Source organism: Vicugna pacos, chromosome 31 (genome assembly GCF_048564905.1).
Source record: "Vicugna pacos chromosome 31, VicPac4, whole genome shotgun sequence".
NCBI classification, from domain to species: Eukaryota; Metazoa; Chordata; class Mammalia; order Artiodactyla; family Camelidae; genus Vicugna; species Vicugna pacos.
The window spans coordinates 21441045-21465284 of NC_133017.1; the positions used below are offsets into that span (position 1 = coordinate 21441045).

Here is a 24240-nt window from a genome sequence, read left to right on the forward strand (position 1 = left end):
GGTGTGCAGAACCTTCTCTGGATCTGGGGTTCTCTCTGCCTGCCAGCCCTGGCAGGACTGTCATCAGGGAGGATCCGAGTGAAGCTGTTCAGCGGTGAATGCGTCCCCTCCCCTTTCCTCCTCCCAGCCTGAGGGTGCTGGTGGCCGAGAGGTACTCACCGCGATGCTGGAGGGAGAGCCTGGAACACTGGAGCCTCGGGAGGAGCTGACGCTCCCAGGGGAGGTGAGTGGTTGCTGGGGAGAGCGAGAAGGCGGGCGGGTGGGAATGTGCGTGTGTGCCAGGGCCGGGCCAGAGGGAGGGGGCGGGGACAGGGGAGGACTTCCCTAGGCCTCTGGGGCCCCGGGGTGCGGCGCCGCGGGCAACCACCAGGTGGCACCCTCGACTCCCGACGTGACCCTCGGGGGGAGCCTGGCCCCCCACCGCGTGCCCCACCCCCGGCACCCTACTGCCCAGGGTGGGTGCAGCCTTGCGCACCTTCTGCAGCCGTTCCATGCAGCAGGGAGCTGGCCGGTCGGATCACTCGCGGAGCCCTGTGCGCGAGGGGAGACGACAGGGCGTCAGGCTCTGCCGGGCTCCTGGGCGCTGTGCGCTCGGGGCCGCGAGAACAGAAAGGGAGCTCCCCCGGCCTGTAGCGTCCTCATCCCTCGGTGACTCTCCAGGCTGCTGGCCGAGCGCAGAGCCTGGAAGGGGAGGGAGAACGTGCCAGCCGGGTCTGTCAGGCCCCGCGATCTCAGAGGGTGGGGGTGAGGGCAGCCCCCTCTGGCCCCTCGTGGCTCCGGGGAGCGGGGATCAAGCTTTCCATTGACTCAGCCCCGGGGAAAGCGAGCTCGCGTGCAGGCCCACGGGATGGGAAAGTGGAATAGCTGCACTTGTTTTTGAGCCATTGTTCTCTGGCTGGAAAGGAAATGACGGCAGGGGTCAGCCGTTCCCGGGCAGCCTCCACATCCCTGCTTCGTCACACCTGCCCTGCTGGGGCTGCGGGTCAGTTTCAGGCCCAGGTTCTCACTCCCCTCGGCCTCTGCCATGGCTTCTCCCTGGCTCTGTGCTGGTGCCCTCGCTCCCTTCCCTCCATCTGCCGTCTACGGCGCCACCCCTCTCTCATAGCGCAGGAAGTCTCACGGAGGTAGTAATAACACCAGGTGGCCACACGGGGAGGAGAAGACCGAGAGAAGCCGTCTTGGTGGGAAGCCGTCAGGTCTGGGGGCTGCTGCTCTGCCCTGGGTGGGTTCCAACCCCAGCGGAGAAGGGAGGGGCGGCTGGAGGGAGACACATCCCCTCGTGCCTGTAACTGCACAGCAATCTCACTTGCAGGCATTCAGTAAAGCACCTTTGGGGCTGAGGCCACATCCCAGCTCCTCACTGTCTTCTCAGAATGCCAGGCGGAGGCTACCCTCTACTTTGTGCAAGGAGTGCTACTTTGCTGCAAGTCAGCGCCCCCTGGTCCAGCAGGAAGGCCTCCCCGCTGGCACCTGCTCCCTCCTTGTTCCTATAGGGAGTTGGGTCCTGTCTGCTGCAGTAGATTATGAGTTCCCTGGGGCCACAGCCCAGGTCTCCTTCCTCAGTAACTCCTTTAGCAATCCTCCCATCCTCCCCTACACACCCCAGGACTGGACACACAATAACCATTCAATCAATAAATGCCTGGCTGAGTTTCCAGTGTGATAGTGGCAGGGGGACAGTCTTTCCATCTGCTGGCAATAAGCCATAGAGTGAAGAGAGCTGATGGCTACAGAAGATACAAGGAAGAGGCAGCAATAATGTAGTGGTTAAGAGCATGGACTCTGGACTGGAGTGCCTGGGGGAGAACACACACTCTGCTGCTCAGAAGCTGTGTGACCACGGGCAAGTTACTTACCCTCTCTGTGCCCCACATGTCTCATCTGTAAAATGGAAGATAGTCATAGTATCTGTGTCATAGGGTTGCTCTGATTATTAGGGAAGTTACAACATGTGAAGTGTTTAAAACATTATAAAGTGTATGTAGAGTGTTAAATATTATTATTTTGATCTCCCCAAGGACTGATGAACTAGTAGCCATTCATTGCCAGAGAGGGTCATGAAAGACCGAGGTCACTGGTGCTTCCAATCTCATTACCTGTTACTTTGTATCCCGCCAGTTTTCTGCTCACTGTTTCTCCACCACCAAACCGCCTACTAGCCCCTCCAAGCAGCCCTCACGCCCGCTCTCCCGCTTTTGCGCATGCCCTTGTACTATGCTCATCTCCCAGATCCCACCCATCCTTTAAGGGCCATCCTAAACCTCCCTGCTCTGGGGGTCTCTCCTATTATTCCAGTCCTCACTGATAAACTCTTCTCTGAATTCCAGTGGGACTTAAAAAGGGAACCCTGCAACTCAGCCCTTCATTATATGTTGCCTGACATGTTTTTTCATTATGACTGCTAACTTCTGGAGGGCAATAATAATAGCTATCATTTTTTGAATGCTCATGCTGGGCACTTTGGTAAGCACTTTATGAGGATTGCTTTGTTTTATCGTCACACACCCCCTCAACAGCTTTATAAGGTAGACCCATTTTACAGATGAGAAAACTGAGGCCCAGAGGTTAAAAACTTGTCCAGAGTCGTGGAGGTGAAAATGACTGGGTCTTCAGCACTAGCATGGTTCACAGTACCTACCTACTACCGTGTCAGTTTCACTGTGGACATAGACTAGCATTTGCCACATTTCTCAAGTCTTTTTGGAATTCTAGAGCCAAGGCTTCTCCAAGATGAGACTCTGGCCATCAGAGTCACACGAGGTATTTGGTGCCCATGGAAAGGCTCCATTCCAGAGCTTCAATCCTTCTCTTCTTTTCTTAACATTCATTTTTGTAACGCTTTTAACTAGGTGTCCGAGGACCACAATAAACATACTCAAAGAGTTGTTAGCTCTGTTTCATCCTCTTTCGTCTTTACTTTGGTAACACACATTGTCAAACTAGCTATGTACTTGGCTTAGCCCTAGAGGCACATATCCATCCATCCATTCATTCACCCACTCACCCATCTACCCTCCCACCTACCCACCCATCCATCCACCCACTCATAATACATCCACCCACCCAGTCATGTATTGTTTTACCCATCCATTCACCAAATACTTTCTGAGCACTTATTCTGCAATGACCACAGAGCAACACGCTGTGGTTAAGTCTTACGGAGAACAGAAAGAGTCAGAGAAGCTAAGCTGCCCCTCCAGAAATGAGGCCATGTATGTAGATAACGCCCATGCAAAGAGGAAAATCACATGTGCCAGATAAGATAGTATAAGGAGCTGTGAGAGGTCATGGGAAAGAGGGATCACTCCTGCTGGGGTGTCAAGAGGGGAAAATAAAAAAAGGTCTCTTACAGGAGGAGATGTTTGAGGTAGGCCTTGAAAGATGCCCAGTTTGAGAGCATGAACAAACTCAAAAAGCGATCCTTGAAAGGGACATCAGCATGAGTGAAAGTGGAGACTGGGGGAAGCATTGGGTCAGTCTGTGGACAGCAAATATGGCTGCATCTTGGGGCTCAGCGGGCTGAGATAGGTTTGGGGCAGGAAGTTGGGGACCAGACTGGAGAGACCTTGAATTCAGATTAGGGGATTCTGATTGTAACTGGTGGGCAACTAGGGCTATGGAACACTTAGAAAGTTTTTAAAACAAACAACTGATGGATCCAAGCAGTGCTTTGGGAAAATGGAATTGGCTGCAGCCTTAGAGATGGATGGGACAGATTTGTGAGGGTCTAGACTTGGGCACCGGGCTGAAGATGGAAAGGATGTCAAGTGGGAGAAATCCTGGAGGCAGAATGTGCAAACCAGGACTTGATGTGGAGACTCTGCAGGGGAGGAGCAGGTTGCAATGACAGGAGAAGGGGAAGCAAAGAGTTCACTTTTTGCCAGGTTGAGGGTGAGGTGGGAGCAGTAGATGAACAGAGGGCAGGTCAGAAATAGATCTGTGAGCCAGCTGAGCTAGAGTGGTAGGTAGTCTGCACATGAGGTTGCTAGCGGAGAAAGGTCAAAAACAGCTCCTGGGAAACACATAGGGCACTGGAAGAAAAAAAGAGCTGGAGATGGCATGACAGGGGGTGGGGATGAGGAAGACTAGATGGCCAATTCCTTGAGGGGCTGAGAGTGTATCTAGTGACTCTGTATTTTCAGCAAAGGGCCTACTACAAAGTTAGTGTGCGATAAATATTGAGAGAAAGGATGGAGGGGGGAGGAGGGAGCGGCTGAGAAAGAACATCCCGAAGCCAAGAGTCCATCGCCCAGAGAAGGCGAGACATGTGGAAAGGAGTGACAGCTGGCCAGTTTGGATGTCAAGGCCTGGTGGCCTCTGAGAACATTTGCAGAGCAAGAGTGAGGGCTCCTTGTCAGGGATGGGGGGCTGGGAGGGCTGGCCAGGTCACACAGGCAGGGGAAGGTGAACATCTAAGAAGTGTGAGATAGGGCAGGAGGTTGGTTAGGAGAGTAACTCTGGAGGAGGTGAGCTGGGCTGAAGGTTTTTCAGGAAAGTGGAGACTTGAACACGTTTGCAGGCAGTGCAGAGGGAAGAGGAGAGAGAAACTGTGGCTGCAGGACATGGGGAGCACTTGAGGGAGCAAGGTCCCAGCAGGGGAGAGCGATGGCATCCAGGCCCAAGTGAAGGACTGCCTTTGGGAGGAAAGCACCAGCTTCCCTGAAAAGAGAGGAAAGGGGAAGGTGGGAACTGCAATCCAGGGGATATTAGAGGGGGCTGATGGCAATAGGGGGCTTCAGTTTTCCCAGGTAAAGTGAGAGCTAAGGTCTGCAGCCCTCACAGGTGGGTTAGGCTGAGGCTGAAGAGAGCAGAAAGGTTTGGGAGGGTCTCGGTGGGGACAGTGGACCGCTGAGCAGGCCAGAGAGAACTGAGAGCTTCCACGTGTTCTGGAGCCTCGGGCTGAACCTGGGGGTGGCCCAGGCTCCCTCCCCTTGAACACAAGCTACCAGTGGGTTTCGAGTGGGACAGTGACTGCCTGTCAGAGTGGTCACTGCCCAGGGAGAGAGGGGAGGGGTCTACGGTCCCGCACTGAGTTCTACACTCACACGAGCACAAACACTGTCCCAAGGGCGCAGCCACACGGTTCAGAAAAATGACGTCTTTGCTCTGTCCCGTGTCCCACCCCCACACCCCGCCTTCTTCTCCACAGCCTCCTGCCCATCCCCGGGGTTGGGTCTCCTCGCCTTCTGCCCTGAGCTACATTCCATCAGGAACCTGCACACCAGCGCTTGATGTGTTACAAAGCAAGCTCAGAAAATTGTTCACGTGTTACCCTTCCGCGGACATTAATTTGCATTTTAATTTGGGGCTAACCTTAAGGGGTGAAGGTGGTCTGGTGAAATGTTAAGCCAGCAGGGAAAATGTTTTGGGGTGCAGTAGAGGGTGTGTGTGTGTGTGTGTGTGTGTGTGTGTGTGTGTGTGAAGGCGGGGGAGGGACGGCTTTCTCGGCTCCTCTCAAATCACGTGTGTGTGTGTGTGTGTGTGTGTGTGTGTGTGTGTGTGTGTGTGTGTGTGAAGGCGGGGGAGGGACGGCTTTCTCGGCTCCTCTCAAATCACGTGTGTGTGTGTGTGTGTGTGTGTGTGTGTGTGTGTGTGTGTGTGTGTGTGTGTGTGTGTGTGTGAAGGCGGGGGAGGGACGGCTTTCTCGGCTCCTCTCAAATCACATCACGCCCGCGACCGTTTACTCCGCCCACGCGTAGCCCCGCCCCCGAAGCGCGTTTCCGCGCAGGTCCGCACCGGCTCTCCCCGCCCTCACCGCGCGTGCTCCCGCCCCCACCCCCTCTCCCATGGGAGCACGCCCATGGTCTTTGCACTTGCGCTCCCGGGTCCCGGCCACCTCCCGTGGACAGACCGAGAGGGCAGGCTGCAGCAGGAAGGGAGGGCGCAATGGGAGGAAAGGGAAAGGGCCCAGGTGGCGGAAGGGCCATCTCAGCTGCCTCGCGGTTCCTCGTCCTTCCATCTCCGCCCCACCCTCCCCCAGCTGTGCAGTCGCGCCTTATCTGAGCCCCCAGCCCGGCCCCGCCTCACACCGCCCGCCCCGTCTCTATGGCAACTAGAGCCGCTCGGCCCGGGCCGGGCCGGGTGATAAGGCCCGCCCCCCATCCTCGCGGGCGCCCGCTCCAGGTAGGGGCTGAGCCCGCTCTCGCTCCCTGGACTTGTGGAAATGAAGGCTCCACCAGTAGAACCACAGCCCGGGGTCCTCTAGTCCAGCTTCCCCTCCTGTTCTAAGCCAATCACCACTTGCTCTGAGCAGGGACTTTCACCCATCCTCTCTGGCTTCACACAAGCCCACATCTTCTCTATTTAGAACTGGGGCAAATGTAGCTGAGAAATTGACTTGCCAAAGAGGCACCCCCTCAACCAAGTACAAGCCACCCTGGAATTCCTACCCAGGCATGTCTCAGGTCAAAGCCAATGAATACTTTTTTCAATGGGTCCCCAAAGACCCCACCTCAATCTGAAGTTGGGGTCCCGTATGCTAACCTTATACGGTGCAGCCACCAGAATCCTACTTGCTGGCCTGTGGACAAGGAACAGAGAGACTGGAGGATTAGGGCTCTGTGCCCCAGGGCAGGGTCAAGCTAGGCTGGAGGCTGGCGGTGCAGATGGTAAATGAGTTACGAAATGGGTGAGCTGTCCCCGTGGGCTGGGGTCAGGTGGGCAGGGGTTCTGCCCTTTCCTTTTTCTCTAGTTTCTTTCACCGTGTGCTTGCCGGCCTCAACCCCTCAGGATCTCTCCTCGCTCCCTCCAGATCCCTCCTCGCTCCTTCTGCTTTCCATTCCCTTTTTCTTTCCTTTCTTCATCTTTCTTCCCTTGGCTCTGTTTCCCTTTCACCCTCTCCCCCTCCCAGCCCCACCCCCGCAGTTACTGTGGCAACAACTCAATGCCAGAAATAAAGGCAGGATCCAGCTAGGTCACCAGTTCCCAAAACAGCATCCCAGGGTGGAGAGGGTAAGGGCGGGAGGGAGCAGACCAGTCCAACAGGGGAGGCCCCAGGCGTACTCTGAGGGTGGGGTCTATGTGTGCAAGGGGAGGGGGCACCCACGATTGCCCAAAAAATTGCCCTGCTCCCGGCCAGTGGTTCATCTGAACGTCCCCCACCTCTGCCAAGCCTGCGCCTTTTCTAAAGCTGGTGAAGCACCCACTCCCTCCTCTTCTCTCATTTTTTCCTGCTCTGCTCGCCCACATTTTTTTAACGTTTCTTATTGACTTATAATCATTTTACAATGTTGTGTCAAATTCCAGTGTAGAGCACAATTTTTCAGTTATACATGAACATATATATATTCATTGTCACATTTTTTCTCTGTGAGCTACCATAAGATATTGTATATATTTCCCTGTGCTGTACAGTATAATCTTGTTTATCTATTCTACAAGTTTGAAATCCCAGTCTATCTCTTCCCACCCCCCGCCCCCTACTCGCCCCCGTTTTTAAGCCCTGTTCTATCTGCTAGGTCTAGGGTTGGCATTCCTCTAATGTCAACACCGAACAGCACCCTCTCACACTCTGGTGAAACATCAGGCAGGGGCAGGTGGGCCCAGAACCTGGATCTGTGGTTGGGAACCCACCTGCTCAGGGCTCTGCTCCCCCTTTGCTTCTGATGACAGCAGGACCTACCGGGCCAGGCACCCCCGATCCTCCCTTCCTCTCCCACACAAATACGCATCTAGTCTTCTGGTTTCTCTTAGATCTTGGGTTTTTTACCCTCTCTCTGCACGCCACCCCGCCCCCGCCGCCGCAAAAGGCCCCTCTTTCTGTGTCCTGGCCCCCACCAGCCCCTCAGACTTTCTTGGTCCTCAGCTTGTTCCTGGCCTCTATTTATAGCTGGTCCTTTTGGCAGGTTGTGGTGTCACTTGTACAAGCTGGACTGATAGGGCTGGGGGAGATGCACAGAGACTGCCTCCCAAACTCAGCTTTCTGAGCCTTGGGGCATCCCTAGTCTGGTCTTTACACACGCACATGGGCTCTGAAAGAGGAGCTCCTCAGACCTGCACCCCCAGGTGGACAGCCTGGTCAGGTGTTAGGCACTTGGCCCTGGCAAGGCCGGCAGCACCGAGGCAAGACACACCCGTGGGCACAGGCCCTTCACCCACAGAGGCAGAAGAGCCTCCGCTGAAACACAGTTGCAGAACGCATGCATCCTGCTTGCAAGATCACGCCCGCACTCTCCCAGCCAGGCCCCCACAAGCTGACACGCAGTGCCTCTGACACCCACTCACACCACCCACCGATCCTCCCCTTGGCTCCCGTTCTCCACGCTCACAGCCACCCGCACCACGTGCTACACCCCCTCCCCAAGCTGTGCATGTGGACGGCAATGCACCAGAACCCCCGTTTACCCATCCCGTGGGGGCGTCCCGTGCCCCTTCCCTTCCCAAAGTGAAACCGCCTGCCTTCTCGTAGACCAGTCCCCACTCCCCTGACTCTTGCACCCTGGCAATACAGTCCTCTGGGAAGGAAACACCTGGTGCATCTGCCCAGGAAAGGGTTCTTGGCCTGCTAGGCCAAGGGTGGGGGAGAGCTAGCAAGAGGGCCTGCGTGTCTGCTCAGCCCCCAGCCCCTTCAGGCACTTCAACGGCCTGCACCAGGAGAGCACCGCGGTCAGACCTGCAGCCACGCCCTGCCGCCCAGCCTCATTCTGCATCTGGCCAGCTAGGAGCTAGAAGGGGGCTCTTCACATCCCTACCCGCAAGAAGCACACCCCACACCAACAGCATTCAGGCTTCTGAGTGAACTGCTCCCCCCTCAAGAGCATCTGTAGTGTGGTGGCAATCCCCCCCCCACCGGGTCATTCAGCAAAGAAGGAACAGATCCCCACCTAGCCCGGCACCCCGCCCCCACCGCCCCATCAGCGCAGCTAGGTGGAGGGGCACTGAGTGGCAGCATGGAACACCCCAGCCCCTCTTCCCCAAATCAGAAGGGGGTTGGATCAGATCAAACCCAGCTAGGGCCAGCCGTCCAGACCCATTCTCCCACTGAACAAGGGGCCACAGCTGACCCCTCCCCAGGGGGTCTCTGCCACTCGCTAGAGCCTCGCTCCCAGGCAGGTGTTGTGGCCAGAGTGCCCACAGAGGGGAAGAGAGGCGGGAGACCCCGCCACCTACCTCTTCCCAGACAGTGTGGCCCAGATGGTGAGGCCCCGCGGCGGGGACAGGGGCGGACGCAGATCCCGGGGCTGCGGCTTTCCCTCAGAGCCCAGGTAACCGGCGGCTCTTCCAGGAACCCAGCGTGCTTTCCCGGAGCACAAATAACAGGAAAAAAGCCGGCTTGCGGTCGGTGGGTGGGTGGGTGGGCGGGGAGCCGGCGAAGGAGGGGACCTACCCTTCTGGGCGCCCACCCCCTCGCCCCCTCGCCCCCACGCCGCTTCTCCGCAAGCCTGGCGCTCGATGCCCGGGCCGATCGCCGGGCGGGCGTGTGCGCTGGTGGGCAGTCCCGGCGGGCGGCGGGCGGGCCGCCGGCTCCCCCCGCCCCCCCCACCTCCCGCTGATAGCGTGTGGCCGCCGGCCCGAGGGTGTGTGTTTGTGTCTGCTCTTCCACCTCGCTCGCCGCAGCTCAATCCATTTCAAACAAGAGGAGCATTAACCGGGCATCATGACGAAGCAGAATCGGAAGCGGACTCGGCGGCGAGCCGCTGGCCTTTTCCCCTTTCCCACACCCACCCCCACCCTTGCAACACTCCCGCTCACACACACTGCCCCAGGAGCCTCCAAGACGAGCAGAGTTTGAGTAAGGGGGGAGGGGTCTCCACTGATAACAGAGGGGTGAGGACAGCTGGTTTCTCCAAGCACCTGCATCTCCCACTCATCACCTAACAGCAGGCGCAGAGGCCTCTGGGGTCCCTGCCTCCCCGGGGTGCTAAAGCGCATAGGTGGCCAGGGGCAGGGGTGTGGGCTGGATGCCAGGATTGGTTAGCCAAGGATTAACCCTCTCCTGGGGAGCGATGAAGGAGAGGATTCAAAAAATCAGGTCCTCAGCCCAAGAGACTGGGATGGCCTTTCAGTAACCCGAACCCCTGGGAACTGCAACAGAGCACAGGCCTGTCGAGTGAGAAGGACCCCATCTCTCTCCCAGGGCAGTGTCTTCAAAAGAGAACTTCTTGCTAGGTGATGCCCAGGTCCCAGCACAGAACTACGGGGATGTGCCTTCCCAGTCTCTGGGAAAACCTCCACCCCTCCAGGTACCTGTCATTGACCTTTTGGTTCCCTCTGGGCTCAGAGCAGAGCCTGATTCATTTGTGCCCCCCGGGGGCAGGGGAGGGAGCCCAGCCAGCTGACCCTGGCCGTGACCCTGGCCTCCTCTCCACCTCCGCCAGACTTGCCTACCTAGGCAGCCCTTGCTGTTGCCCTGGTAACCGCTGCCCACAGCCGGTCAGCTGATGGTATCAGCTGTCGTTGGGAAAATCTAGAATCTGGGGAGGGGGCTCTGGGGTATCTGAATGGAAAAATCACAGGGGGAGGGTCTTGAGGGGACAGGTGAGAGTGTGTCCTGGGACCTCTTTCTCAAAGAGAAGAGGAGAGAAGGGGACAGGGAGGGACAGGAAGGGAGGGATGTGTCTGGGTTAATGGAGAACAGAGAAGAGTGACTCCTGAAGAATGGGCTCCAGAGAGAGAGGAGAAATGAAGAAGGCAGGTGGCTGAGTGGCTGGGGAAGAGGGGAAAGGATCCCGGCTTAGCTGCTGGATGTGTGGTGGGGGGAGATGGCCCTATGGAAAGGTACTAGAAAGCCTGAAGGTGGAGGAGAAACAGGCTCCACTGATGCATGAGAAAAAGGCCAGGAGGTGATGCAGGAGGGGGTGCGTGTTTGATGTGGCCGGAGGGGCCAGAGTCTTGGTGGCGGGGGCAAGACAACCATCTGGGCCTCTCAGCTTTCTGTCCCTTCAGCTTCACCCTTGCTGCCCTGGCCCCACCCGAGTCCTGCGCAGCCTCCCTCCCCAACTCTAGGAGACGAAGTGCCAGGTAGCCCTTCAGAATTCCTGATTTTTCCCAAGACTTCAGTTCCTCTCCTGCTTTCACACGCCCCTCCACAGACCCTATCGTAGATTTGCCTTCCGGTGCAAGGGTCCCCAGAGGTAGGGCTGGAATGAGTGAGCTGTCGCTGAGGACAGTATTCAGAGGCCTGGAATGAGGTGGCTCAGGAGGAATGGGTGGGAGTCGCTGGGCAGGGAGGAGGGGAGCATTCTCAGGGAAAGGAGCACACAGGATGGAGTGAGGGGGGAAGCCAAGAGGAAAGGGCAGTGGCGGGGAGGGGAAGGTTCTCCCGTACCTTTAAGGACCTGGGGCGTGGGGCAGGAGCACGGCCACTTCCTCGGTGACATACACCTCCATCCCTCGGCGCATCTCCTCTCCGCCTCCCGTTGCCAAGACAACCTGCCGGCTCAGCCGAGGAGGCAGCAGCGGCAGGGAGGGGGGAGGAGGCGGCTGTGGCTCCTACTGCCTCTTCTTCAGTGATGGAGGGAGGGGGCCTCAGTGCTGGGGTGGGGGTGGGGGAGATTCGGGAGCCAGGGGCCCCCCACTGAGCCCCACCACCCTCCCCTTTCCTCTCCTGCCATAAGGCTCTGGGATTGGCTCCGAGAGTAGCCTCAGGAGAACCCTAATTCAGGGTGAGATAGCAGGTCGGTCTTGGGGAGTGAGGCAGCACTGGGCCATGGCCCCCATTCCAGAAAGCTCAGCGTGGAGTTGGGAGGAGTGATAGGAACAAGGGAGGGATGGATTATGTTGGAGGGTCAGAGAGTGGCGTCTGGCAAGAAGCAGAGGCCCTGGGCATGGCTGGACCCAGAAGTCTCCCTGCCCCCACGTCTGCTGTCTCTGAGCCCCTCCTCCCAGCCCCAAACCCTCTCATTCCCCTGACCTAGAGGAAGGTCAGAGCCTGGGACCGTGCTCTTTTGCACAGGCCCGTAAGGCCCATTCCCACTGCCCCTCACTCCGTAGGAATGTTTCTCCACGGGGCAGACGAACACCTTGGGCAGAAGAGTCTCCCTTAGCTGGCTGGCCCTGGAACCAGGGCAACCACAGAGTTAGGGCTCCCTCTGTCGACCTGAGGCTTGGTGGCTGTCAAGGTCATTCTGTGCTGAGCGATCCTGAGGGGTGTGTGTGTGTGTGTGTGTGTGTGTGTGTGTGTTGGGGGGAGGTTGGGAGGGCACAGCCAGGCCAGAATACCCTTCCCTCACCTCCCAGGCTCTGTCCCCATCTGCCTCACCTGATGGGGAAACTTGCTCTGTCTCCAGCCCCAGCCTCCTGGGAAGGCCCCAGACTTTTCAAGGCCAGCAGAACGGCCGAGTCTTCCCCCACTGCTTGCCTGCCTCCGCATCAGACTGGGAGGAGAGAGTAGGCAGGATCTTCCCCCCAAAAGCAGGCACTGCTGAGCAGCAGGAGTGTGCGAGCCCCAGCCCCAGGGCAGGCGTCCTGGGCGCCGCTCAGTCCTGCTCCGCAGCTGCTAGTAGGAAGAGCATACCTTTAGGCTCAGGAGTGTCTTGAGGCCTTGAGGATAATCATTTGCATCCACAACAGGGGGCTGGGGCCTCTGCCCCTCTCAGGCCGGTGGTCCCAGGCCCAGGATACCTAGTTCTTGGCTCCTTTCCCCAGCAAGGTCACGGGTGCCAGATGTCCCGACTGGACACCAGCCCTGCCGCCTGCCCCCCTCCCCAAGGCCTGGGCAGTAGGTTTCTCTGTCCTCTCTCCGTCTCACTCCAGTGCCCCTTGCCCCGCCCCATGCACTGACCTGCCGGAGAGGAGGTCTAAACATTAACTCCTGGAGAGGCTGGCTAGGGCACCTGGGCACCTAAGAAGGGACAGAGAGAGAACTGGGCCAGCAGAACAAAAGGAGGGACAAGGGCCTTCAAGTGAGCCTTTCTCATCAGAGTGGGACACCATATCCCCTCACTCTGAGCACTGTACTTTCTGTCTCCCCGATGCCAGAGCCTCAGCCCCCAGCAGCTGCACCAAACCAGCCTCTCCCCCAAACCCTGACCCCACAATTGCACCTGGTCACTCCCCTTCTCCAGACCCCTCACTGTTTCCTCCCTGTCACAGCCTAGGGACCAAACTCTCCAAAATGTGACCCAATCCTTTCCTGACACTTCTCAACACAAACTTTCAGTTCTAGCCAAACCTATCAACTGCTCACCTTCCCCCAGAACAGACCTCATTATTTTCCTGCCTCAAAGCCCTCCTTCTCATGCTGCTTTCATTCTCAGTATTCCCCCCTTTCTGGGTCTTCTCTGCTAACGGAAATCCTGCTCCTTCTTCAAGATCACACAAACCCCAGCTCCCCGACCCAGTACCCTCACCCCAGGTACATCCCAGAACCCACTGTGCCTGGCGGAAGAGTGGAGAACATCCCAGCTGAGGTATTAAAGACAGGCGAGAATCTGGACTGTGATGCTCACTGGCTACCACTATGGGTGAGTTAACATCTCTGAGTCTAAGCTGCCCACACATGACAGGGGAATAATCTCAGCCCCTAAATGAGGGGTGCCATGTGAGCACACCTGCGCGCTGCCTGGCACATCCTCGGAGCTTGGTACGCATCACCGTCCTTATTTCCAACAGCTCTTAACTCCCCTTTCATTCTTTGGGGATGTACCAAATGCTGCTTTGCTGTCTTAGGGGTAAAAGATTTCTGAAAGTCCACAAAAGACCTGCCTTTTAATGAGTTTCTCCCTTCAGTTAAATTTCAAGCGTCTTGAGAGCTTGTCAGGGGATGACACACTATCATGTCCATCTTTTTTATTAACTGAAGTGCTAGCAGAGTGGTCATATGTTGTAAGGAATATATAAATATTTGGACTAACTGTTTAGGTCTCCCCGCTGCCCAGATCCACCTAAGGCTGGACCAGGGCAGGATTCTGGCTTCTCATTCTGCCTTCACCTTAAGGGACTGCATGATGCTGGGCCAATGGCCAGTGACTTCTTCCTGGGCCTTCAGTTGGTGCATTGCCTCATTATATACTTACTCTGTATAATGTACTGTGCCGGGTAGGATGGAAGAGGCAAAGACTGACCAGTTCTACACCTGAGGCACTTGCTGTCCAGCAGAACCATGACAGGAGCATCAACAAGTTCTGGACAAGCCATGATATGTGCCCCAAGGCAAGAGCAGGTCCGTGGCTGGAGGGACTGGGGCAGCGGAGAGGGCCACTGCCCCCGGGAGAGTGAGGAGTAAATGTGGAGCCGATGGCTGCATTCTAGAGAAGGACATGCTAGGCGGTGGGCATCACAGTGAGCAAAGACGGGCACAGTGTGCCTGTGGGTGGTAAGGGGTGCAGTTTGCCAGTGTTCTTGAAGGGGAGCCGGAGGGATAGGGCTGGGAGGGAGGCCTGGGCAGGGCTGGGCAGGGTCTTGAAAGTCAAGCTAAGGAGTCTGCTAGTGATGGTGTGACATGGACAGAGCTGTGGTTTATAGTAAGGTGAGCTGAACAAACTGTGATGTCCTGGAGTGTGTGGTGTGTGTGTGTGTGTGTGTGTGTGTGTGTGTGTGTGTGTGTGTGTATCAGGAGGCAGAGAGACCACTGGAAAGCTACTGCAGTCACTGGGACAGATCCCAGTGAGGTCTGGCCATGGTACAGGGCTCCAGATTTGGAGGAGAAAGCAGTCCTTTATTAAAGGGATGGTAGTTGAGATGCAGGTTTGCTCAGAGACACAGGAAGATCAGGGAGAGAAGAGAATGGCAGAAATCTCAGGGCATGTTTCTGTGGAGAGGAGCCAGGAAACAGGAGGAAGAACACTCCTAGGGCCGGTGAGAAGGGTAAGAGTTTCAGGCACAAGTGGTCTTCCGAGGTGCCCAGGGATGTGAAGCTGAGGCTGGGTGACTGGGAAGTCACCGCCAGCGGAGCCCGAGGGACAGGGTTGAACAGAGTGACACAAGTAGGACCTGAGTGGGCTTTCCCCGTGCGCGTTCTGCTTCGGCCCCCCTCTGCCTCATCTGGCTGTTTGGAGGACAGGACAGAGCAGGGGCGATCAGTATGCAGGCTGTTCTTAGCTGGAGTTTTTGGGAATGCTGAACAGGCACAGATTTGAGGCACGCCACCGCCCTCCACCTGTCACACTGTCCCTGAGACGGATGCGTTCATCTTCCCCCAAGTCTTCCTGCGCTGTGTCCATCCCCGTCTGCACACCTGCTTAGAGCCTTGGGGCACCCAGAAGCAAGCAGGGTTGCTGTAGCCAGGGGCCGGCTGTCTGAGGTCCCCTAGGAAGCCCCCTTCCCACCACAGGCACAGATAGATCCTTTAAATCACCCCTGAGGCCCCATTCTTAGAGACCCATCCCTTTGCCTTCTTCCTTTTAGCACCTTGAAACCATCACCAGGTAGGAGGGAATGAGCTCGACAGACTTCCCCAGAGCACAAAGAGGCCCCCTGGGTGTGGAGCCTGGACTCGGCAGAGGCACGAAAAGGTGGGGTGAGACAGCTCGGAGGGCGAAACCGGGGACTCAAGGCCACAGGCGGGCATCAGACCGGCCAGGCTCAGGCTGGCTTGGGCTGGGTCACTGAGACAGCACAGGCCTCCAAAGCTGCCTTCCTCCCTCACCCATCCCCGTGCTGTGTCCCTCTCTGCCAGGTCTCACCTCAAAAAGCAAGAAAGGAAACAGTGAGAGCTTTCTGGAGCCGGCCCCCAGAGGCCTGTCTGTGCTGGGGAGGTCAAAGAGAGGGTGGGAGGGGCCGGAGAAAGGCAGAGAAGAAAGCAGAGGCGAGACAAAGGGCCCCGTCCACCTTTGAAGCTGTCTCTAACCCCAGCCAGGGAGGGGTGGGGGTGGGCCTGAGAGCCCGGCTGGGGGGAGGCGGTCTAGAGTTTTAAAGAATGTCTCAAATTCCTGCGGAAATCAGAGGGATTGTAAGAGCACCCCCTCGCCAGCTACCTCCTTCCCAGCCCCCTCCCTCGGCCCCCAAGTCCAGTCCTCCACACCTGGGGGCCCCAACCCTTTATCCTCAGGTAATTGCTGGGCGTGGCCTGTGCCTCGAAAATCCCATTGAACTCGCCAGTTATCAGCTGTGGCTCCAGACCACCCTCCCTACACACCCCCCAGAAAACGGCCCCCAACACGTTTCCCGCAGTCTTCGCCGGGATTAAGACCCTTTGTGATTGGGCCGGGGGGAGACGAAAAAGCAACCTGGTGAAAAGCAATTATGACAAGCTGGAGGGAGAATGGCCCGCGGCCCGGGGCCCTCCCTCTTGGCCGTGCCGTCTAAACTGCCCGGAACTGGGGGTGTCAGGCTGGGCTCCAGTCCTCACCCGGGGAGCGGTGAGTGACCCCGCACCTCCGTCAGCTTGGACAACGCCTCGCTCACCCCCCTGTTGGACTAGACCAGCCCCCTCTCCCCGTTCTTTTCTTATTTGTGGGCCGCTGTTGGGAGAAGTGGCGAGAAGGGGTGTCTTTCATCCCCTTTCTTCTCTCTCCAGAATCCCTCTCCCCAACATTTTCTCCGAAAGACGAGGGAGGGGAAACTGAGGCCGGGCGTCCACCCGCAGAAGGGAGGGCTCAGTGAGGCGTTCACCGCGAAGAGCAGAGGAGGGGGCGCTGCCGGGAAGGGCCTCCCCCTTAGCAAGATGAAAAGCCACGGCAAAGGAGGAAAGAGGCGGGTTTTATGGCCTCTTAGTTCCACTCCCTAAATGCACACCTGGAGGCGTCTGGAAAGCCCACCAGAGGCGCTCTGGGCGGGGAAGGGGGGGCGAGGACCGCCCCTCGCCCTGCCCGCCCCCACCGCCACCCCCAGGGCGCCGCCTCTAATCGCGACCACCCCCCCTCCCACCAAGGTGCGGCCCCCCCCGCCCCCCGCGGGGACCTGGGCGCTGGGGACACACTCTCGCCCTCCCTCCGCTTCCGCCCGGCCGCCTCTCCTCCCCCACCCGACCTCCTCACCGGAAAAAAGCAATCTGGCTCCCGGCGAGGAGGCTGCAGCGCCCGCGGCCGCCCGGCCCGGCCGCGGAGGCTCGGGCCGGCCCCGGCACCGGGGCTCCTGCGCCCCCGCAGGTAGCACGGGACGCGCGGTGCCAGCCAGGAAACCCGAGCCCGCGGAGGAGGGGCGCGCCCCGGGCCGCCGGCCGCCCGCGGGGAGCGGAGGTGCGGGGCCTGCCCGGCCACCTCTTCCCGGCTTCCCCTGCCCCCTGCCCCATGCCCTCAGTCCCCTGCCCTGCGGGGACGTGCGGGCCCGGCCTGGCCTCCACCTGCCGCGTCACGGCCCGGCCTGCCCGCTGGCCTCCTCTCCAAGGAGCAAGTTTGTCCCAGTTCAGTTACGCAGTTGGACTGCCCCCCACCTTCAGATAACCTGTTTGCTGGAAAATGGTTTTATTCTGGGGCTGGGAGTTGGGGGTAGGGGTGCAGGCCTGGGTAGTGGGATGGGAAGAATGGCCAGCCCTCTTGTTTTTTTTTTTTTCTCTCTCTCTTTTTTTCTGAAACCCAAACAAAAGTCCCTTCCTACAGTCTGGCCAGGAGGGATTTGGAAGCTGGGGGCAGACTGAGGGAGGCATGGGGAGGGCATTTGAGGAAGAGCCACCTCCAGACCATGTCTGCAAAGCCTTGAACCTGCTGACTTTCCCACTTGGCTCAGGGGGCCTGATCCCAGGGTCCTCTACGTCCCCTCCCGGAGGGCCTGCCCCGCTCTCCAGGGGGCTCCTCCAGTGCAGGCTCTGGGTAGTGGCAGTCCTGCTCCTTTCCAGGGAGGGGGACTCTGATGCTCTGTGGTCCTCAGCATCCTCCTTGGGGGCTCTGGCCTCCCCTGCCTCCACCCCAGCCCAGTCTTTGGATTAGGAAGGGAAGGGGATGGGAAGGCCGCCCCCGGGGTCCCTGACTACGTCAGGGGCTGTGGCCTCCGAGTGCGCTTGGTCCAGCGGGTGGGAGCTGAGCCCACAAACTCGAACTGCTTCTGCCTGTCGGCATGGTTGGGAAAGGGCAGCTGGCCCTGGTAGAGGCGCTTGATGAAGTGGGCCTCTCGCTGGTTCTGGCGGCTGCGGGAGGCCTGGCGGGGCCGGCCCTGCCGCGTGAAGGCCATGAACCAGCCCTCGTGCCGGGCGTTCTGGAAGGCCGTGTAGTTGTTCTCCAGGACGATCTCTGTGAACACGCAGTCTTTGCTCTTCCCGCTGGGCTGCGGGGAGAGGAGGGAGAGGAGGGCTATGTCTGCCTACCCTGGCTGGCTTGTCTGCCTCATGGGCCTATGTGGTGGGGCCGAGGAGGGAGTGTCAGGGGCTGTGAGCCCAAGGATTTCTGCCCGGTGAGGTAGGCGCCTTGGTTGGAGACACGAAGGTGGGAGGAAGGAACAAGCTTTGCTGGAGTCAGATCAGAGCTGAAATAAACCTTGTCATTGGAAGTTATACACCTTGAGTGAGGTATTTAGCCAGGCTGAGCCTCAGTTTACCCAGATGTGGCAGAACGATCAAGGTCACTCTGCAGTTCAGTGCCTACCCAGCGGATGCTCGTGCTCGAGGACGTTCTGAGTGAATGGCGTTGCTGGGTTGGGGGAAAGGAGGCAATAGTCTGATGGAAAGAAGGGGCAAATGTTTGTAGAACACGGCCTGTCTGGCTCTATGGATAACTTTGACACTGTGCCCATTTTGCAGATGAGAAGCCTGTGGCTTGACAAAAATAAGCACATGTTTGGTGAGAACAGCCAGAATCAGAAGCCAGGATTGGCTGATGCCAAAGGAAATGGAACTCTCCCTGCGCGACAGCTCTGGCCCCGTTCTAGCTAGTGTAACTAGTGGTTACCCTAGGAGGTGGTGACACGAGTAGGGAATTAACAAGCGTCTTGCTGCTTGGAGTTTGTGGACCCCACTGACCTTGGGGGAGCTTCTGGCCTTCTATGAAGGCCCAACTCTCAACCCTGACCGGCCCTCAACACAAGGGCTATGACCTGATGTAGGTGCTGAGATTCTTACTCATTGATGTTGGGGAAAATACCCTATCAGAGCCACGGATACTTATGGATTAGCCAGTGTCCTCAGGGGGCTTCTAGCCCCCCAGGGACTCATTTAAATGGAGTGACTGGAGAGAGGCTGAGTGGTGGGGCGAGAGCAGAGGAAACCACGGTCCTGGGTCGGGCCCAGCAGAGGGCAGTGGAAAGCTGTTGGGGCCCTGCTTCCCCCACCCCGGGAAGATGCATTCCTTCCTTCCTCCCCTCCGGCCTCCGGGCCTCACCTTCCCGATGAGCTTGCCCCTCTTGTTCATGCAGATGTATTTCTCACTCTCAGCCCCCTTGATGCGCACCCGGCTTCCGAACGTGTCAGTCTCCACTATGAGCTTGGCTATGGGGGAGGGGGACAAAGACCTCCGTCCATCGGGGCTGCCAGCCCAGGGGTGCAGCAGAGCTCCCCCACCAGCATGACCCCTGAATTCAGCCGAGGGGGGCATTGGGAGACCCGGGGGGGGCCCTTCCCCTAGAGGCTTCTCCCTGATCTCCCACTGCGGTCTCCACCCTGACACATCTGGGGACGTCTGGCCAGGCGAGGCCAGGCAGGGGTGCGGGTTGCCTCCGGGGGAGGGCTGGGTCTCACCAAACTTGTTGCCGTCCTCAGCGGTGGCGGAGATGCGACGCCCGGTGACCTGCACGTGCTTGCCGCTGGTCCGGCTGTAGAGCTGGTACTCGCGGATCTGCCGCCGGCTCAGCTGGTCGGTCATGGCCCCCTGGTCCCTCACGTACTGGTTAAAATTAGGAGACGGGTGATTCTCCCCCTTTGCGGTTACCAAGGGAAAAATAGTGTCAATTTGCTTTGGGTGACACCACCGCAGGTCCATCCAGGGGAGGGGTGCGGAGGCAAGTGTGGTGGGGGCGGGTCATTTGCCCTGCGAAATAGAGGTGCATCTGGCCATGACCTTCCGAGGCCAGTGGGTGAGCCAGTCATCATGACCTCTTGGACCTCATCTGCCGTGGAGCAGAGGACTGGTAGCTTCCCAGGCCCGGAGGACACCTGGTGATACAGCTCAGGCTTGGCATCATGACTCTGGGAGCTGGAAGTACACTCAGGGTGCTGGTACTCGGTTCCTCTGGTCTATGGAGGAGGTGCACAGGGCCACACAGCTCGTTAGTGACCGATTTCCCCCCACCTCCTGTCCTGCCTCTAGGATCAGAGCTTGTCCTCTCTCCAAAACTCCAGGGGCTTGGCTCTGTAAGCCAGGTTGACCAGACGTCTCCATAGTCCTTCACACTGGCCTTGAAGGAGACCATGCTGAACACATGCACACACACGTATGCACACACACACACTCAAGCACGTGTGCACACACGTATGTGCACATGTAGCAGCTGGTCTGTTAGAGTCATTTGAGACCATTGTGGGGGCTCTAAGACCCTCCTAATTAGGCTCTTTCAGGGCCACTGTAAGCATTTCTTCATAGCACTAACTGAGGATTCCTGAGCACAGGCCCATCTCCCCTGCCACTCCTCCTGGGTGCTCAGGGCCCTCAGAGAAGCCAGTCACCCTTCCAGGGTTCCTCCGTCCTCTGGGCATAAGTTGCCTCCTTAGTGCAGGGAGGTGGAGGCGCTGTCGGTGGTGGCCCAGTGGCTCTTCTGTGAGGTCACCTGCCTCTGCCACCACCCAGTGCTCGCCTGGGAGAGGAGAGGGGCTGTTTCCCTCTGAGCACCGTTCAAAGCCAGAACAGGGACTTCTCCGGGCCTGGTCTCTCCTTACCATCTGCAGTGCTGAGCGGGAGAGAAACAGACCACTTCCTGCCCTCTCTCCCCAGCAAGGTGCAGAGCAGGGTGACACTTCCCAGCTGCTGGTGACAGCCTCAGCTCTCGCACTAAAATGTTTCTCTCTCCACCTGGATCCTGCTGGTCTGTGCTGGGACAGCCTTCCCCTGCCCCAAATCCCCGAAGTCCACCCTCATCCCGGGCCCGAGTGCAACCATCTGGACAGAGCCAGACCCAGACCAGCATCTGTCAGGGGCCCCTCTCTCCTTGAGGGTGGGGTGGGAAGTATCAGCTTTGAGGAGGAGGGAGGTGAGAGGGCAGCCTCAGGCTGACAGTGTAACCTGCTCGGGGTTAACCCTTCATGTGTGTCACTGTTCGTTTCCCACCCCGGTTCGCCCATGGGCCAGCCCGTGAGAGCAGTGTCTGTGGACTCACTGTCCACCCCACACCCCACCCTGGGAAAACCCGAGGCCGGCATTTGGGGTGGGGGACCTGCCTCCCTGCCAGGGGGTGGGGTCTGGCTGGCCCAGGACCCTGGATGGGGTCCGGCCCGTCCCCAGCCCCGGAGCCTCCTGGCCCAGGTTCAGGCCCTCCGCCCCTCTTGGCGGGCAGCCTTCTTCTGGCTGTCTGTTCCAGGTCAGGAGCCGAGAGGGCCCCCCCAAAGCCCCCTCCTCTCCTTGTCCCCTTCAAGCCCTGCACAAAAGCAGCCCCACGCCCCCCCACAGCCCACAGCCCACAAGTCGCTCTCCCCGCGGGACCTTGCCTGTCCCTTTCATGTCCCCGCTGCGGGGGCACCTCCCCTTCCACTGCCGCAGACAGCTGCTTGTCAGACGGCCCCTCAAGCATGGCTGTGGTCCGGCCTGCCGGCCCCCCCTCCGAGGGGGGGTGAGGGGGCACTTCAAGGGGGAAAGGACAGCTTTGCCACCTTCCCTGAGAGTCCTGAATGGGGCCTCAGCCAGGCCATAAACGCCCCGGCCAGCCGCACCATTGTGCTAATTCCCCTTCCAGAACAGGTTGGGCCCACCCCCAGCCCCCTCCCAGCCGGGCTGGGGGCTTTCTTCTTGCGCTCCCTGGATGTGTGAAGCAAAAGGCCTGGAACGGGGGCTAGAGCAAAAGGGGGAAGGAAAAGGGGGGGCTGTCTCTCTCTCTCTCCCACCCCCCCACTGCTTCAAAGGCAGCCCCTTTCCCTCTCGCAGAGAAAAGGCATTTACCTTCAAAAAAAGTCCCCACTGGATATGAAGAGAAGCGGGCCTCTGGCCTGGGAAAGCCAAGCGATCTCTCCCCAGAGCGGTTCTGGACCACTGCATTTTAATAGCTGCACTTTTATGAAGGACCACAAAAAGGGACCAAGCTCGCACAGGGGGCTGAGGCTGGGGGGGAGGTGTGCATGGGGGAGGCTCACTTGGGGTGGGGGGGTGTGGAGAGGCAAACCCTGAATCTTGTCCCATACAAACCTCTCTGGGCTTGACCTCATTGCCCCGAAGGTAAGGAGTCGCTCAGCCTGGCTGGGCGTTCTGACTGCCCACACGACTCCCCAGGACAGTGACCCGCAAGCCATCCACGTTGGTGGGAGTGGGGTGGTGGGTGGAACACACAGGTGGCTGTGCCTGGAAACCTGTCCTTTCTGACACTTGTGAGGACAAGCCTCACCTGAGCCATCACTTCCACCCTCTTCCGACCACTCCTGGGCTCCATCCCTCAGGCCTGGCTGCCCCTGCACTTAACCTTGTGAGGAACCCAGTGCGGAGGGATGGAGGAAGAAGCAGAGACCTCAGGGGAACTCGGGAAGGCGGAAAGGAAAACCTCCATCAGACCCCACATCTGCCATAGTCCCTTCTCCTGCCCCATCCCACCCTCCACAAACCTCAGAGTCTTCTGGACCCGGAGAGAGGCCAGGATCTGCCTCTGTCCACCAAAGGGAGACTGCCCCCACCACCCCACCATTGGTTGGGTGGGAGAGATGGGGAAAAGATAGTGGGGAGCCCCCACCTACCTGAGTTTGACAGCAGAGAATCAGCAGCTGCAGGCACCTGTGTGGGAGACAAGGCAGACCCGGGTGTGGGTGCCAGCAGCCGGCCCAGGGGCCCACCAGGCGCCCACCCCCACCCGGACTCTTGCCCCACCCTGCCTATCCGGATGGGAGTCCCGGGAAGGTGAGGTCTGCCCTGAGGCTGGAAATGGCAATAAGACTGCAGTCCGAGAGGCAGCGCACTTACAGAGTGACGCTGGGCAGCAGGCGGGCGGCTCCCATCGCCGGAGAGATTTCTTGGGGCCGTCGCCCTCCTGCCCCCAAAGTCAGGAGCAGATGTGGGCAGTCCCCGGGGGCAGAGTCCCAGAGAAGCCAAGGTCTCTTCAAGCCACAGGTTTTCAGTGGGGAGAGGAGGAGAGAGAGGGGAGGAGGAGGAGGAGAGAGAAGAGAGGGGAGGAGGATGAGGGGGAGGAGGGCGTAATTGGGAGACTGAGGTGTGAGGGGTCCACCTTCCTGGCCAGTGAGACTGCAAAGCAGCCGCTGGCTGGCGGGGGCTGCCAGCCTCTCGCTGGGCTACCCAAGCGCAGAGGATGGAGCTGCTGGAGCCTTCTGGACCAGGAGGCTGGCCCTGCGTTATTCCTGACCCTCACAGACCCCAACAGCCAGGCCCCTCCTCCCCTCTCAGGGCCAGCTTCTCCTGCCCCACCTCCTCAAGGGTGAGCTGCAGGTGTCAGTCCAGGCCTGGGGTCGCTGGGTCTGGCTCAGGGTTGGAAACTCCCAGAATCAGCCTTAAAAGGAGGAGCCTCCCTCCAGGGGGCAGGAGGTGGGCTTGGCCAGGAGCAGTTGCTTCCACTGCCTTGGGCACCCCTGCTCCCCCTATCTGCTGTCTGGCCAGCACTGGGACGGAGGGGTTAATGCTGTCTTGACTGGCAGCAAATAGTTGGTGCCACAGTTTGCGGGTGGGGAAGGAAGGTGCAGCTGGGGCTGTGGATGGACCTCAAGGAGTTTCGAAAACTGGCCAGAGACAGAAACAGGAGAGTGGGTGCCCTGGCACAAGCCGCCTCCCTCTGGGCCTTGGCGGTTTCCTCTGAGAGATGGGCACGGTAATGCCTCGGATGTTGGAGGACCAAGTGAGACAGCTGCTGTTGAGCAGAAATCAACAGTATGTGTCCTGGGCCCTGCTCGCCATCCCGTCAAGGCAGCAGCCATCCTTGAGCCTCTCAGGGCTGGGAGGAGCTCGGGGCCTTCTCCCCGTGTCCCCAAGCAGCTGTCTGGGATGAAGCGCCTGGCAGCCTCTTTGTATGACCTCCGGTGCCACCCTGCTCTGTGCCACCAGGTATCACCCCCATCCTGCAGATGAGGACACTGAGGCGCAGTGGTGGGTTGTTTGCTGAGGACCCACCCAGCTCGTGAATGGTGCAGCCGGGTTTCCAAAGTCCACGCTCTTTCTCTCTAGCACGGATTCTTTCTACAGCACAACACCTGCCCGCCCGAGATATCCCAGTGTCCCAGGTCCCGGGAGCTGGTGACCAGGGACTCTGCACTGTTCCTTCCCTGCAGAAGGCAGCTGATGGTGCCCGTGGAAGGGGGCTGATGCTTAGGGGGGCTGAGGGAAGCTCACACCTTAGCTCTGGGCTCCCAGGAGGTCTCCG

At 58.9% G+C, this 24240-nt stretch overlaps 1 protein-coding gene and 1 non-coding gene across 5 annotated transcripts; both read right to left on the reverse strand.

Moving 5' to 3' along the window:
- Positions 1-158: 158 nt before the first annotated feature.
- On the reverse strand, positions 159-17088 carry LOC102525272 (uncharacterized). 3 transcript variants are annotated; one of them, XR_012065966.1, is made up of 3 exons: positions 16857-17088; positions 476-681; positions 159-234 (listed from the first exon to the last, which is right to left on the reverse strand). It is a non-coding gene; the product is annotated as an uncharacterized protein (transcript). The 3 variants fall into 3 exon arrangements; XR_012065967.1 differs by lacking the exon at positions 16857-17088 and adding an exon at positions 9109-9276; XR_012065969.1 differs by lacking the exon at positions 16857-17088 and adding an exon at positions 6484-6786.
- A 676-nt stretch (positions 17089-17764) lies between these two features.
- Positions 17765-22643, reverse strand: FGF17 (fibroblast growth factor 17). Of its 2 annotated transcripts, none has more exons than XM_006203257.2 (4): positions 22613-22643; positions 19484-19661; positions 19128-19234; positions 17765-18078 (listed from the first exon to the last, which is right to left on the reverse strand). In XM_006203257.2, exons 2-4 carry the CDS (start codon positions 19605-19607, stop codon positions 17785-17787), a joined length of 525 nt encoding a protein of 174 aa, XP_006203319.2. In that variant the 5' UTR covers positions 19608-19661; positions 22613-22643; the 3' UTR covers positions 17765-17784. The 2 variants fall into 2 exon arrangements, with proteins under 2 accessions (XP_006203319.2, XP_072808748.1); XM_072952647.1 differs by lacking the exon at positions 22613-22643 and adding an exon at positions 21831-21899 and having other exon boundaries at positions 19484-19628.
- Between the last annotated feature and the right edge of the window lie 1597 nt (positions 22644-24240).

Excerpts from the sequence above, each read along its gene's own strand:
- FGF17 (XM_006203257.2), bottom strand. The coding sequence starts at position 19,607 with ATGACCGACCAGCTGAGCCGGCGGCAGATCCGCGAGTACCAGCTCTAC. Across the intron at positions 19,235-19,483 it reads TGAGGACGGCAACAAGTTTG|CCAAGCTCATAGTGGAGACT; the intron begins GTGAGACCCAGC and ends CCTCCCCCATAG. Across the intron at positions 18,079-19,127 it reads GGGGCAAGCTCATCGGGAAG|CCCAGCGGGAAGAGCAAAGA; the intron begins GTGAGGCCCGGA and ends CTCTCCCCGCAG.